Here is a 15,444-nt window from a genome sequence, read left to right as displayed (position 1 = left end):
TGGGACCACTGCAAAAGACAAAAACATGAACGCAGGATGATAAGACAGAGAAATCCAAAAAATCTAGTTTGTTCTCATTTTTATTATTTCTTTTCTTCTACTTTGATTTGCTCTTCTTTCTTTAGTTTCACACGGTGGAAGCTTAGGTGATTGGCTTTAGACCTTTCCTTTTGTTAAATATGTGCATTCAATGCTACAAATTACTTCGTTCCACAGTTTTCATTAAATCCCACAAACTTTGATGAGTGTGTTTTCATCTCAATTTAGTTTAAAGCATTTTTTAGTGTCGATAATTCTTCTTTGGCCCACTTTGGCTTCTGCATATTTTGTAATCTACAAATATTTTGGAGCTTTCCCTCTATCTTTCTGATACAAATCTCTAGTTTAATTTTATTGTGGTTTAAGAACAAACCACATTCCATTGTGTGGTTTCTATTAAATTGGTTATAGCGGGTTTTAGGGTTCAAAATGTGTAGTCTGTTGGTGAATGTTCTGTGTTAGCTTGAAAATAAGGAGTATTCTGTTTTTGTTGGATGAAGCAGTCTATCTGTTATACTCAGTTGCTTGATAGTGTTACTGAGTTTAACTATGTCCTTACTGATTTTCTGCCTGCTCAATCTGTTCATTTCTGATAAAGTGTGTTGAAGTCTCCAAGTATAATTGTGGATTCTTCTATTTCTCTTTTCAGTTTTATCAGTTTTTGCCTCATGTGTTTTGACATACAATGCCTAGGTACATACACATTAAAAATTTTTATATCTTGTTGGAGAATTAATCCCTTTATCATTACGTAATATTCCTCTTTATCCCTGGAAACTTTGCTTGGTCTGAAGTCTGCTCTGACTTTCACTTTCATTTGGTTGTATTACTATGGTATATATTTCATCATTTACTTCTAACATACATTTATTCTTATATTTAAAGTGAGTTTCTTGTTACAACAAATAGTTGGGTTTTGTTACTTGATCCACTCTGAATTTTCTTTTAATCAGTATATTTAGATCACTGACATTCAAAATAGTTATTGATGTGGTTGTATTTATATCTACTATATTTGTTATTGTTTCATACTTGTCACTCTTGTTCTTTACTATATTTGTCTTCTACACCCTTTCTGCCTTTTGGGGTTTCAATTGAGCATTTTATATAATTCCATATTCTCTCCTTTTAGCATATCAGTTATCCTTTTCATAAGTATTTTAAGTGGTTATCCTAGATTTTATAATATACCATTATAATAAATCCAAGTCCACTTTCAAATAACATAATACCAGTTCACCAATAGTGTGAGCCTCTTATGATAACAAAATATTTTTAATTTCTAGCTCTCATCTCTTATATCATTATTGCCATTCATTTCCCCTCTGCATAAGGATACATGATCAAATACATTGTTGCTACTGTTATTATGAACAAACTGTTATCTGTGAGATCAACCAAAAATAATAAAATAAAAGTTTACATTTTTTCCTTCACTTATTTTTTTCTCTGATATTCTTCCTTTTTTGTGTGTAGATTCAAGATTCAGACCTTTATAATTTTATTTCTCTCTAAATAATTTTCTTTTAATTTCTCAAAAGGTACTTTCACTGTCAGAAAAAAAAAAATTCTCTCCCTTTTTGTTTGTCTAAGAAAATCTTTATTTCTCCTTTACTCTTGAAGGATAATTTTACAAAATAAAGAATTCCATGTTGGTAGGCTTTTTCCTTCAACACTTTAAATATTTTCTGCAGGTTCTTCTTTTTGGCATAATTTCTAAGAATTCAGATATAATTCTAATCATTACTCCTCCATAGGTAAGATGGATTTTTTCCTTTGGCTTCCTTTGGATTTTTTTCTTAAATTTTTCTGTAGTTTGAAAATAGTATGTCCGGTCATGGGGTTTTTGACATTCATTCTACTCAGTAATGTCTGAGCTTCCTCAATCTATAGTTTGGTGCATGACATTAATTTGAGGAAATTCTCAATTATTAGTGTTTCAAGTGTTTCTTCTGTTCCTTTCTTTCTTCTCCTTTCAAGATTCTCATTACATGCATGCTACAACTGTTACAATTGTTTCACACTCCATGGATATTCTGTTTTGGGCTGTGTTTATTTGTTTGCTTATTTGTTTTCAGTCTTTTTTCTCTTTGGTTTTCAGTTTTTGCAGTTACTATTGACATATCCTCAAGCTCAGGCATTCTTTCCTCAGCCAATCTAATAGCAAGCCCATCAAAGGCATTTTTCATTTCTCTCACAGTGGTTTTTTTTGTTTGTTTTTGTTTTTGTTTTTGTAGAGACAGAGTGTCACTTTTTATGGCCCTCGGTAGAGTGCCGTGGCCTCACACAGCTCACAGCAACCTCCAACTCCTGGGCTTACGCAATTCTCTTGCCTCAGCCTCCTGAGTAGCTGGGACTACAGGCACCCGCCACAACGCCCGGCTATTTTTTGGTTGCAGTTCAGCCTGGGCCAGGTTTTAACCCGCCACCCTCGGTATATGGGGCCAGCGCCCTACCGACTAAGCCACAGGCGCAGCCCCTCTCACAGTGTTTTTGCTCTCTAGCATATGTTCTTGGTTCTTTCTTAGAGTTCCTATCCCTCTGCTTACATTGCCTGTGTGTTTTTTCAACCTGTCTACTTTATCCATTGGAGTCCCTACTATGTTAATCATAGTTGCTTTAAATTCCAAGTCTGATAGTTTCAGACATATGTGAGTATGATTCTGATGTTTACTCTCTTTAGATTGTGTATTTTGCCCTTTAATTTGTCTTATAATTGTTTCTTGATAGCCAGACATGATGTACTGGGTACAAGGAACTATTATAAATATGACTTCAGTGATGGGGTTGTAAGGTGATGGAGGAAGAGTATTCCACAGTCTTTTAGAGAGCTTCTGTCTCTGGACTGGGGACTTCATGTATATTCTTTGTTCTGATGTGAAGTAATGCAAAGAGGTTTATTCTGAGCCAAATATGTGTGACCAGTGGCCCAGGGAACATAGTTTCTAGAGATTCTGGGAAAATGTGCCCAAGACAGCCAGGTTATACTTTGGTTTTGTACATTTTAAGGAGACAAGAATTGCAAGTAAAATCGAAATTAATACTTAGTTTGGGCAAAAAAAGCAGGACACCTCAAAACAGGTGCTTATAGGCTATAGGTGGGTTCAGAGATTCTTTGATTTGTAATTGGCTAAAGAAATAAAGACTCATCCAAAGGCTTGGAATATTTTAAATTGAGATGAGAAAGTCTGCTAATCAGAGAGCAAGTTGTAATATACTGACTCAGATTCACTATTAAGCAAATTGATGACCTGCAGATGTGACTTAACCTTTGCCTTGCATGGCCTCAGGTCCTGTTAATAATTTAGTATCTTATTGTCACAAAGAGTTCGTTTTGTTAGTATCATGATCTCTGCTTTAACACTAATGCTAGTCAATCGTGTCTAAGCTATAAAAGGGGAAGGAAGTATAATAAGGTGTGTCCAAACTCCCTTCCCTTCGTGGCCAGAAACTCAGTTTTAAAGTTTTATTTTTTTTTTTTTACTTCTACAATTATTTTTTTTATTAAATCATAGCTGTGTACATTAGTGCATTTATAGGGTACAATGTGCTGGTTTTATATACAATTTGAAATACTTAACAACAAAATCTCATTGTGGACAAGAGATTTGAATAGAAACTTCTCTGAAGAAGATAGGCACAGGGCCTACAGACACATGAAAAAATGCTCATCATCCTTAATCATCAGAGAAATGTAAATGAAAACCACTTTGAAATATTATCTAACTCCAGTAAGAGTAGCCCACATAATAAAATCCTAAAACTGTAGATGTTGGCGTGGATGTGGAGAAAAGAGAATACTTCTGCACTGCTGGTGGGAATGCAAGCTAATAAGTTCCTTTTGGAAAGAAGTTTAGAGATCACTTAGGGATTTAAAAATGGACCTGCTGGGCAGCACCTATGGCTCAAGGAGTAGGGCTCTGCCCCCATATACCAGAAGTGGTGGGTTCAAACCCAGCCCCTGCAAAAAAGAAAAAAAAGACCTGACATTCAATCCTACAATTCTTCAACTAGGTATATATCCAGAAGATGAAAAATCACTTTATAACAAAGATATTTGCACCCAAATGTTTATTGCAGCCCATAATTGCCAAGTTTTAAGGTTTTTCTAGGCTCCCTTTGGCCAAGATGAGATCTGTTAAGTCAACAGGGGGCTTAGGATTTTATTTTTAAATAAATGTTTTCTTCCCCTTCTTCCTTGGAACATAAAGGCTGTAGTGGGCTGAAGTTGAATATTTCTTTTCCCCCACCAAATTCTTTTCTGATAGGATTCCAGCAAGTTAGCTCTGGTAACTAGTTTCTCCTGTAGGCAGACCTTGTTAAAATCCCAATGCTCTGGCACATTTCAAAATGCAAAATGGTTCCTTTTCTTCTTTGCCTGCTGGAAGCACAGGGAATTTTTCTCCAATATTCAATGTAAGGACCTGAGCTCGTAGAAGTAAAATGCACTAAAATGTGAAGGTCTCCATTTGACTGGGTGACCCTGGAATTTTTATTTCTGATTGTTTCACACGGAGCCTCCAGGAATTTGACAGCTGTAGCTCAGGCTATCCTGCTCCAGCACTGGTTCTCGTGAAGGTTTTTGCTGATAGATTCCTGCTACAACAAGCGGAGATTCTCTGTATACAGTCTTGAGAGTGGAAACAGTCATTTGCCCCATGACCCCACCACCCGAATGGATCTAAGAAGAGTTGTTGGTTTTTCAGTTTGTTCAGCTTTTTACTTATAAGCTCTAGAGGCATTCAAAGTCTTTTCCTATATAATTTTGTGAAAACATTTTGACTTCTTGACTCCATCCAGGCACATGGGAGCTTTGTTAGATCTAATTCTAAGCAACACTACATTTTTTAAAAAGCAACTTCAGCAATTGATTTCCATAGCTGAAAACTGAAGGCCAAATTTAGGAATTGTGTTTCAGTCCTATCATTATAGTTTATAAGCAGTATGTTTGGGATCCATACTTTTCCTTTCTACCTCCCTGTACACATTGCCACATTTTCTATTATTTAAACTCAATTGTAGGCAACTTTGGACCAGGTTACTTTTACTTCCAAGGATTTTTATTCTCCTTCCTGGATTTTAGGAAATGAGAACATACCAGCAGTCACTTTCCTTAAAATGGGGATTTATTACACCATAAAACATCTTGCTCAAACTGATTCTGCTTATAGCTGCTCTGTTAACAGTGTTTCGAGCCAGCCGGAAAAAAGAATCCCTTAACTGTGATACTTCATGGTAACAAGCTCAGCTCACAGAATCACATTTTACCAAGTGTGTACTTTAGACTGTAACTGAAAACAGTCAAGATTCCCCTGCCTCTGCTGTGACTCCAAACATCTGACATGTTAGATGAGATTTTATGCTGAAACATTATGCAGCTGCCATAGCACAGAGAAAAATAGCTTTCTGGAATAAAATATACATATTTGGGTTGTGGAAAGAGGAGGAAAGGGATGAGTACCTGAAGGGCATTATTTAATATAGGCATATTCCATCCTAAAAATAATGGAAGAGGACACTAAATTTATAAATAAATTTATAAATCCCACATGTCGGGCTCACAGAACACTTAAGAACTGAGTAAAACAACACTCATCATTAGGGCTTGAAAAAGTCACATTTCTTGTTCTCTCAGCCGAATCTCTTTGGGCTATTGCTTGGAATCGTAATAGCAGAAGATGAAACTTGACCTGAGAATCAGAACTCTCTGGGTTAAATGCTTTAAGACAGATCCCCTTCCCTTTTTTGAGTCTGATTTCTGAAGTAGTTTTTTTTTTTTCTCCAAAACATAACTGCAAAAGCTATTAGTTCTCAATAAATATTTAAAAGATCATGAAAAAATGAATTTTTTACAACTCATGATCATCATTGAAATATAAAGAAATGAATACAGAAATGTATGACTATTAGCTTCCCAGATAGATGGGGGAGGATGATGGGAAGAGACTGTCATGGATTTGGGGTATTGCAAACAAGGTGTCATCCTCCCATCACTTCATTCATTCATTCACTCTGTAAACAGGTATTTACTGAGCACTGGACTGCATCCCAAGCAGCTGGGTGGCTCACTGGGGACTGAATACCCTTGCGCTCTGTCTAGGGGACACCCTAACTTTCCCTTTCTTTTCCCTCTCTCTTTTCCCTTTCCCTCTCTTCTCTGACATACTAAGGAGCTGCAGAGAAAAATAGAGATGAACCAAGAGACCCTACCTCAGAGCAAACATTTATGGTTCCCTTAGAAACAATCTAGGCCTGAGGTAGGTCTCAGGGAAGGAGCCCCTCTGGAGAGGCTAAGAAACCTTGCTCTTCCACTACCTGGGCTGGTGGCTTAGCTGTTCTAAGCCTCAGTTTTCCCCATCTGTAGAATGGGTGATTGGGATAAATTATCCTTACGGCCCCTTCCAAACTTAAGCTATTTTTCCAAGATCCTAAGTAGCCTTTTCATGTCCAGCACCATGTACCGTAAGGAAGTACCATGTGTGTGGGCATTACACACACACACACACACACACACCCCTCAGACTCCCGCCCCGATTGTGTGTTGAAAGTTCCTGGTGTTCCCAGTAATGCAAGTGCTCAGATGCAGCAAGTTACTACCTTGGTATTAAGTTCTGCAGTGTAGTTGGCTTCCTTTACGAAGCCAGGTCACCGACAGGGGGATATCTCCTTTAAGACACATGGAATCTCTCATTTGTGTTGGGGAGAGGGCAAGCAGCTGGAGAGGAGGCCAACAGCCCCCTTTGAACTCTCCTGGTATTAGGGCAGTGCTGGCTCTTCAGGGCTATGTCCAGCCTTCTCCCGCCACAGTCTGGAGTTCTGCTTTCCGGCTGCAACTACAAGACCGACCCAGCCGGAAATGCAGGCAATGGGCAGTGCAGCTCCAGGGCTACTCCGGGTGCGGTGTCCGGAGCCCACCCGTGAGACCAGCAGAGAATCTGAAGACCCGGGTCCCCAACCTTTGCAGGAGAGCGCTGCCCTCTAGCGACTGAAATGGGAGATGCGGCTAGCACCGAGCTTCTCCCGAGTAGCGTGGCTGCTAGGTCCCCGCGACGGTTGGTGGCCTGTCCTTTGCAGAGGGAGCAGATGGCCGGGAAAGCCCTGGGACTCTTTCTCTATGGATGGACTCTGGAACTGTTTGTGGGTTCTCCCTAGGCCCAGGAGAAACAGAAACATAAATGGATGGATAAATAGATAATATATGTAAGGTGATGAGACAAGATTAATGCATGACCGATAGTTAGGAGCACGCTCCAAGTGCTTGCGACATGCCAGCCACAAGGCTAAGTGACTTCATCCAGTATTTCATTTGATTATCCTCGGACAAATTACCTCTGTCCCTATTTTCCAGATGGGGAAACTGAGGCCCCAGACAATGTAAGCAGAGATCCTTTGCAGAGAGGAAGTGAGAGAGCAGGTCTCAGTCGACTGCCCCTGCTTCCGCCGCGCGCTCTCGGTCCCCTCCCTGTGCAGAGGACGTGCCAATCCCTGGCTCCCCAGGGACCTCGTCCCTCACCACTTTCTCATCACCACATTCCGGAACTCTGACATCACGCCTCCTGGGCACCTCCTCTCACTCATCAAACACCCCCAAGACACCCAGGGCAGCTGGTCCCCAACTTGGAGGCCCGCCTAGGGAGCTGGGTAAATATGGGTTCCCTCCCACGATGTCTGAACCGCGCGCAGTCCTGGGTAGAATGTTTTTCCAAGGTTTTATCTGCTTCTACGCTTGGCCAGGGATCTTCCTAACTAGAAGAGAAAATTCCGTCCTGAGATTTTAAGACTCCCAGGAAGTTTCCCTCATTCATTCCCCTAACCATTAACTGAGCGCCTAGTGTGCGCCTGACGCTGTTGGACACTGCGGCAGGGAAGTCGGAGTCCCGGCGGGTCTGGGAACATAAATGACATTTGAGACGGCTGTGTCCACCTCCGCGAGGACCCACCAGGGGGCCCAGGAGGGGAAGGGACAGGGTCAGATTCACCGGTTTTCAGGGTCTCCAGCGCATCCCAGAAATCCAGGCCAGTACATTTGCCCTTCCAAACGCCCTCACCTAGGTTCACCCCCTGGAGCCATCACTCCCCTCAACCACAATTTCAGTAACTGTGTTGGAGAAACTTGATCCTAGTCCACTCTCCCCAAACTTAGTAGTTGTCTTGGGTTTGTCACCCTGCAGTGAGGGGAGCCTCCAAGCTCCTCCATCCCCACCGCACCCCCACCCTCGGCGGGGGGCGGCTCGCGGAGCGCGGGGCTGCCCCCTCCCCCCGAAGGCGTCTGCGCGGGGCTGCCCCCTCCCCCCGAAGGCGTCTGCGCGGGGCTGCCCCCTCCCCCCGAAGGCGTCTGCGCGGGGCTGCCCCCTCCCCCCGAAGGCGTCTGCGCGGGGCTGCCCCCTCCCCCCGAAGGCGTCTGCGCGGGGCTGCCCCCTCCCCCCGAAGGCGTCTGCGCGGGGCTGCCCCCTCCCCCCGGAGGCGTCGGCGCGGGGCTGCCCCCTCCCCCCGGAGGCGTCGGCGCGGGGCTGCCCCCTCCCCCCGGAGGCGTCGGCGTGGGGCTGCCCCCTCCCCCCGAAGGCGTCTGCGCGGAGCTGCCCCCTCCCCCCGAAGGCGTCTGCGCGGGGCTGCCCCCTCCCCCCGAAGGCGTCTGCGCGGGGCTGCCCCCTCCCCCCGAAGGCGTCGGCGCGGGGCTGCCCCCTCCCCCCGGAGGCGTCGGCGCGGGGCTGCCCCCTCCCCCCGAAGGCGTCGGCGTGGGGCTGGCGTAGGGGCTGCGTCAGCCGCTGCCCGCCGGCGATTGGGGCGCGCGCGCCTCCTTCGGTTTGGGGCTAATTATAAAGTGGCTCCAGCCGCGGTTAGCCCCGACAGCCCGGCAGGCGCTTGGAGCCCAGTGGCCTGGCCCGCGGCGGCTCGGCGACACTGAGGACCGCGACGGTGAGGCCCGCGCCCGCCCCTGGCCCGGCCCGCCTCTCCCCGACGCCCGCCCGCCTCACACTCGCCTTCTCTTCCTTCTAGAGTCGCGTCTGGGACCTGATTTTTCCCACCAGTCTGCTCCACCTGAACAGCGTCAACGTGAGTGAATTTTCCCAAAACTCGCTTTTGCTGCACGGGCTTGGGGACATCCCTGCTTGCTCTCTTTTACTCCCCGCTTCATTGCATGGGTTCCCCAACTTTCTCCCGGTTCCTTTTTGTGAACCGGGTCAATGCGAGCCTCCCCAGGCGCCCACTCTCCAGCGCTGGGTCTCGCCGTTCCCTCCGGTCCTGGCCCGGGCAGCCAGCAATCTGGACTGTCCCCGGGTCCCGGGAGGGCGGGGGTCCTAAATAGGGAGTCCCCAAGAGCTCTCGCTAGACGATCCCCTCGTGGGTCTGTCGCGGCGCGGACCCCTTCCTCCTCTCCTTGCAGTCCATGGCGCGGTTCTTGGGATTTTGCACTTGGCTGCTGGTGCTGGGACTGGGGCTCCCGGCCACCACGGTGCAGGCGGAATGCACCCAGGACTGCGCGACATGCAGCTACCGACTGGTGCGCCCGACCGACATCAACTTCCTGGTGAGTGTTGAGCGCGGTGAGCGAGCGGCCACAATAGTCCGCGGACGGCCCTGCACCTGCCACGCGGCGCGTCTCGCGGTCGCTCCTGCAGGAGCCGCCATGGCGCGAAAGCTGAGTGACCCCGGTGTCCCAGCTGATGTTGGAACGCTGGCTATGTCCGGCCTTCCCCTGGCTCTCAGCTTTGGGGACCCAAGACTATTTAGGGACCAGAAAGGGCAGCAGTGTTTTCTCGCAAACCTGGGTACTCAGGAACCCCTAAATACGCTTTCTTCAGCACCTCGGATAGCACTGGGTTCGCTCCTAGGAAAGAAGATGTTCGATCCCTCCAATTCCTGTGATGTCGCAGCTAAGGGCCCCCACTCGCAGCCAGCCTCACGTCCTTCCGACAAATAGTGTAATTTTTGTTGTTGTTGTTAGTGACTCTGGTCGCCGTTCTTTAAATTAGTTTTCCCTAGCTCTCTTAACCTCAGGTTATGCCTTCACCCTCACCTGTGGATAGGAGAGAGGAAAGAGATGGGAAAGGAGGGGAAGTCGCAGTAGACGGGAGACAAGAATTCCTGTCTCACAAACAAGTGACGCAGGGACTCGGCTTGTCTTGATTTGACTGCACTCTTGTAATAGCGACTGAAACACCGTTTAATCTGGCTGTGAGAAAGGCACAGGAGAAGTGGCCAGTGTCCAAAGAAGGAACAGCAGTGCAAAGATAAAGGAGCTTGGGTGTGTGTCTCGGGGTGGGAGGTTGGGGCGGTGGGGACACTGTAGATAAAAAGGGAACCTCATTCTAATCACAGTCCATGGACTCTTGAATCACCTCTGGTGCTCTCCATGGAGAGGGTATCTCCTACCTTGACATTCAGGAAGTTTCCTTTTAACCAGCTCCACTAACGATCTTTTTGCACTGCCTTTGAAATTTGTTGAAATTTTGTGATGACTTAAAAGGTTCAGTAGAGAGTAATCCAAGCTGATTTGGGCTCCATTTGAGCATTTGAAGAAATGGTATGTAATGTACATGCTTGAAAGGGAGAGAAAATAAAGGAAAGGATTCCAAAAATCTATGATATAGATATCAGATTAGATGTTTGTTTCATTTGAGTATTGGAGTTACCGATCTATTTCATTTAATACATGCTAATTTCACCTTAAAAGAATGAAAGTAGAATTATATATTTATGAGAAAAGTGTTCCATCTCCTTCATCCATCTTTCCTTCTCCCACAGTTATCATGAGCTTGTAACCCATGCCTTAAAAATGAGTGAGTGCTGCAAACATAAAGATAGATCTTGTGAGTAGAGAATTTCACTCCTGGAGCGAGAGAAATCCAAGACAGTACACATACAAGACCGCAATTTCTGATCCCATAATTGGGATTGGATTTTGAGGTTTTCCTGCTTTACCTGTCCCCTGGCTTTCTCTGCCATCTGTGTGAATGATGTATGGATCTTAGTAGAATTGGTCAAATCACACAGTCTGACCTCAGAGTCCTATCATATTTTCTTAAATGATGTGATTCAGTGAATTGATGTAACTGACATTTAACAGTGCCTGTTCAATTTCTTTTTTCATATTTAATTTGCTTACTTCACCACATTCCCAAAATGTTAATCTTCCCTTGGCACTGTTGATGAACTTCAGCTCCCTGGGTATCATTCAAAATCCTGACTTCTCTTTCTTTTACCCTCATCATTTAAGAAGATGCGGGGGTATGGGGAGAGGAAGACAAACTACTTTGCAGAATTTTCCTCAGTGATTTCAGTGCTTTTGTTGCTGCAGCTTTTAATATTTTACCCCCCATGATTGCATGGCGCATGTAGTATTAGCAACTTGAGAAAAACATTAAATAAGAAACCATCAATCAAAAACGTAGTCTCATAGGAAGACATTTTGAGTAATAACTAACTGGTATGTTTTGTGTTGGGGCTCATATTTGGGGATGTTATTTTGTCAGGGGCAAGAGTTTAGTTAAAGACTGTGATGCTAGAATTACAACAGTTCTGGAATTTTAGCTCAGATGCAACAGCCATAGGAGAAATGAGGTTGCCTAGCCAAAACTATAGAATAACATCAATGTAACCAATATTAACTGTGCTTCTACCAACCAGGTGAAAGACAATTGTGCTTGGTACTGAGGTGGTGCAAAGAAGAGCAGGCATACCACATTTGATGTCCAAACAGCACTTATCATCTAATATGATCCTACCTGTAGCATACAGAGTGAGAAAAATATCACAAAAGATGCATATGTGGCTATGGGAGCCATAAGTTAACATCATTGCTTTAGTATGAGTGTGTTATTCTGATTATTTGTCACCACTGGGTTTTGAAGGAGTAGCGTATTACATGCATATGGAAGTCTTTTGTTAATAGTATATAGAATATTGAACATTAATTTTGGGGCATAGGATCATTTGAATATAATATAGGGTGGCCATAAAGTTCATGCTATTTAAATTGCACCAACTATTTTAATTGCATGTGAACTTTATGGGCACCCTGTATTAGAATGGAAACGTTATTGCCCCTTGAACATCTTAAGCTTTTGATGATGTTTTGATTTCTTTATCAGATACCAGGAATAAAACATAACCATTTTGATTGAATCATCTTTACATTTTTACATAGCTATATATCTAGTTTACTTAGACACATGCTTAGATAATTAAGAGGCAGTTAAATATGTACCCTAAGGATTTTGTTTTGCTAGTAAAATTATTTATTTCATTGTGAAAATAAATATGTGTACTTAACATCAGTTAATATACCAGTATATTTTTAAATACCATGAAAGGGCTTAGATTTTCTGCCTAAATCAAAAGCCTATGAACCTGGATTCTATCACTAGATTTCAGAAAGCTACAAAAAAAACCCCAAATACTAAAAACTACCATTTTTATTTTGTAAATGTTCGTATAATATTGGTGCTCTTTTTAACATAGCCAAAAGATCTGCTGAATAGAAAAAAATCTTAAGAGCACTAGAATATAAACTTACAATGATTTGAATTATTGCATAATAAAAAGGAAAGAATGTTATGCTGACCATTCCTATTTTATGAAATAACATTGTTTCCATTGAAAAAATACTTTTCCTGTACACTAGTGACTAAATGTTGTGAAAATAAACATGAGTAATTTTTGCATTTGTATATGTACAATTTCATATCTAATCTTGTCATTACAGACATTTGGTTCAAGGTGATAAAATCTGTTTTAGTCAACAAGGAAAATAGAAAATACAAAATACTGCTACTTTCAGCAAGTCAATATATCAGAATCCAAGTAATCTGTAAAATTTAAATTGAGTTTTTCAACTTATCTTGAAATTTTTATTTGAAGATTGGCTGCGTCTGTAGGAATAGTAGATACCACTTTAGGTAAAATGTTAACACAAGAAAGCAAAGGAATATTATGTTATTAATATTGATTTTATCTGTAAGATAAGAAGATAAAAGGAATTTTGAGCAAATGTCCCCCATTAGGTAAACAAAAATTTCTCCCTTTTGGTTAGAAAAATTTCAAACAAAATGACATCAGCATTTTGGAATGGAAAATTATCTGGGGGAAATTAGATGGTGAAGGCAGACAATTTAAATTAAAATAGTGTGTACAAAATATTTTTAAATATTGAAATGGCATAATATCTACAACAGATTTAAAATCGAAACATGGATTTCTAATTTGATTCAGTTAATGCCCCCTACTTTTCTTTTCTCCAATTTTCATTTGTTTCATTTTCCTGTTTAGTATGATGAAAAGTAATTATCTCTGGGGCCACAAAAGTTCATTTACTGAATGAAATCAGAGAAGCCTCTTTTTATCATTACATCAAATTGTTTTCCCAGGCTTGTGTGATGGAGTGTGATGGAAAAATCTCTTCCTTCAAAATTTGGGAAACCTGCAAAGAGCTCCTGCAGCTGTCCAAATCCCAGTTTCACCAAGACAGCCCCAGCACCTTCAGAGAAAGCAGCAGAGAGGAAGAGAACCACTTGCTGGGCAAAAGGTACGGGGGCTTCATGAAAAGGTACGGGGGCTTCATGAAGAAAATGGATGAGCTGTATCCTGTGGAGCCAGAAGAAGAGGTCAACGGAGGCGAAATCCTTGCCAAGCGCTATGGGGGCTTCATGAAGAAGGATGCAGAGGAGGACGAACCCCTGGCCAACTCCTCAGACCTGCTGAAGGAGATTCTGGAAACAGGGGACAACCGGGAGCGCAGCCACCACCAGGACGGCAGTGATGATGTTGAAGAGATGAGCAAGAGATACGGGGGCTTCATGAGAGGTTTAAAGAGGAGCCCCCAGCTGGAAGATGAAGCCAAAGAGCTGCAGAAGCGCTACGGGGGCTTCATGAGAAGGGTGGGTCGCCCGGAGTGGTGGATGGACTACCAGAAAAGGTATGGAGGCTTTCTGAAGCGCTTTGCTGAGTCTCTGCCCTCCGACGAAGAAGGAGAAAGTTATTCTAAAGAAGTTCCCGAAATGGAAAAAAGATATGGAGGATTTATGAGATTTTAATACCCTTGCCCATCAGTGGCCCCAGGCCCAGCAAGCCTCCCGCTCCCTCCTCCCGTGAGAAAACACTGCCTTGATGGTGTGTTGCTGCTGCGCGTTGCTTGTGTGGTACAGCTGACTTCACTGTCTGGGGGACTGTGCAACCTGAAACTGTCATGTCAGGTTCTGTGTCTTCTCTAGAGTCTGTAAGCTCAGTGTTGGTCTATTGCAGCTATCTTGTCGTCACGCTCCAGTAGTTTTTGTTATTTGGTCCCTTATTTTTGAAAAAAGCATCAGTAAATGCTTACTTGTATATAGATATAATAAACCCACTTCCCCAACTGCATAATTAATATCCTTGTCAATCTCTTTTTCTCCCAGACCCTCATTTGCCTTTATGTTTCTACAGTAAATCCTAGATTTCCCGTATGGTAGAACTATCTGCTTTTCACAGAATAATCACTGGTCTCCTTCTCTTCCAGCTGTGGCTGCAAAAAATGCTTTGTATTTAATGCCTCCTATATGAAATAGTAGATGAGTGAACACGCTGGAGTAAAAGTAAAATAATACATTTTTATTCCCATTTCTGGAAATCAGATACATGAGGAAAAACCAAAGCCTATGAAAGGAACTAGCTATTCCCTCACATAATAAAAAAAAAAAAAAAAAAAACACACAAAAAAAGAAGAAAACACCTGTGTTGACCTCAGATGTCTATGTCTCTTTTCTTCAGTAAGGTATTTTAAAAGTTGATAAGATATTAAAGATAATTTAGCCACATTTTACAAATGAAGAAAGTGAGGCCCAGAAAGAGGAAGTAGTTGACACAAAGTTGCCCAGCAGGGGAAGGATAAAAAGAGGATGAAAACCCCGAAGTTCTCATTCCTGATCAATATTCTTTCCATTGCATTCCATGTCTGCTGTCCAGGTCACTAGAAAGAATTGTTCTTTCTTGTTCACCGTTGTACATCCCTACACTGTGACTGTAGCAGATTGTCCAGTATCTAATGAATGAAGACACAAATGAATGAATGAATTCGGTGACCAGATAATCAGGAAAGGGAAGTATTTTGTAAGGCTAATTCCCAAAACACAAGGCACTTACAACTACTTCATACTAATGGGAAATTCACATATAAGAAATGTCACTTTTCTCCATTTTTCTAATTGAGACCACATATAGCTCAAGCCCCATCCACTATATTATTTTTGCAGGACCACCCCACCAATCCTTTCTCCATATTCTTCAAAAAAATTAGATTTTAGCAGATCAGGAAAGTGTGGTAAGTCTTTGTTCCACAGCCCATCACCATTGCCCAGGAGACATCTGTTATCCAAGGCTGTGTACTTCACTCTGATGATATAGCTCCACTGTCTCTCACAATCTTCCCTCTAC

General features: G+C 42.9%; 1 protein-coding gene and 1 long non-coding RNA gene across 3 annotated transcripts in view; one reads left to right on the top strand and one right to left on the bottom strand.

The window, feature by feature from the left end:
- The window catches only part of LOC128563798 (uncharacterized), a 106,905-nt gene that overhangs the window by 16,866 nt on the left and 74,595 nt on the right, over positions 1-15,444 (bottom strand). The gene's annotated exons all lie outside the window — the stretch shown is intronic.
- Positions 7,597-14,394, top strand: PENK (proenkephalin). 2 transcript variants are annotated; one of them, XM_053559271.1, is made up of 4 exons: positions 7,597-7,680; positions 9,037-9,093; positions 9,425-9,568; positions 13,407-14,394. In XM_053559271.1, exons 3-4 carry the CDS (start codon positions 9,428-9,430, stop codon positions 14,070-14,072), a joined length of 807 nt encoding a protein of 268 aa, XP_053415246.1. In that variant the 5' UTR covers positions 7,597-7,680; positions 9,037-9,093; positions 9,425-9,427; the 3' UTR covers positions 14,073-14,394. The 2 variants fall into 2 exon arrangements, with proteins under 2 accessions (XP_053415246.1, XP_053415245.1); XM_053559270.1 differs by lacking the exon at positions 7,597-7,680 and adding an exon at positions 8,800-8,955.

This window comes from Nycticebus coucang, chromosome 13 (genome assembly GCF_027406575.1).
Source record: "Nycticebus coucang isolate mNycCou1 chromosome 13, mNycCou1.pri, whole genome shotgun sequence".
Classification (NCBI taxonomy): Eukaryota; Metazoa; Chordata; class Mammalia; order Primates; family Lorisidae; genus Nycticebus; species Nycticebus coucang.
This window is presented reverse-complemented; position numbering and strand designations above follow the sequence as displayed.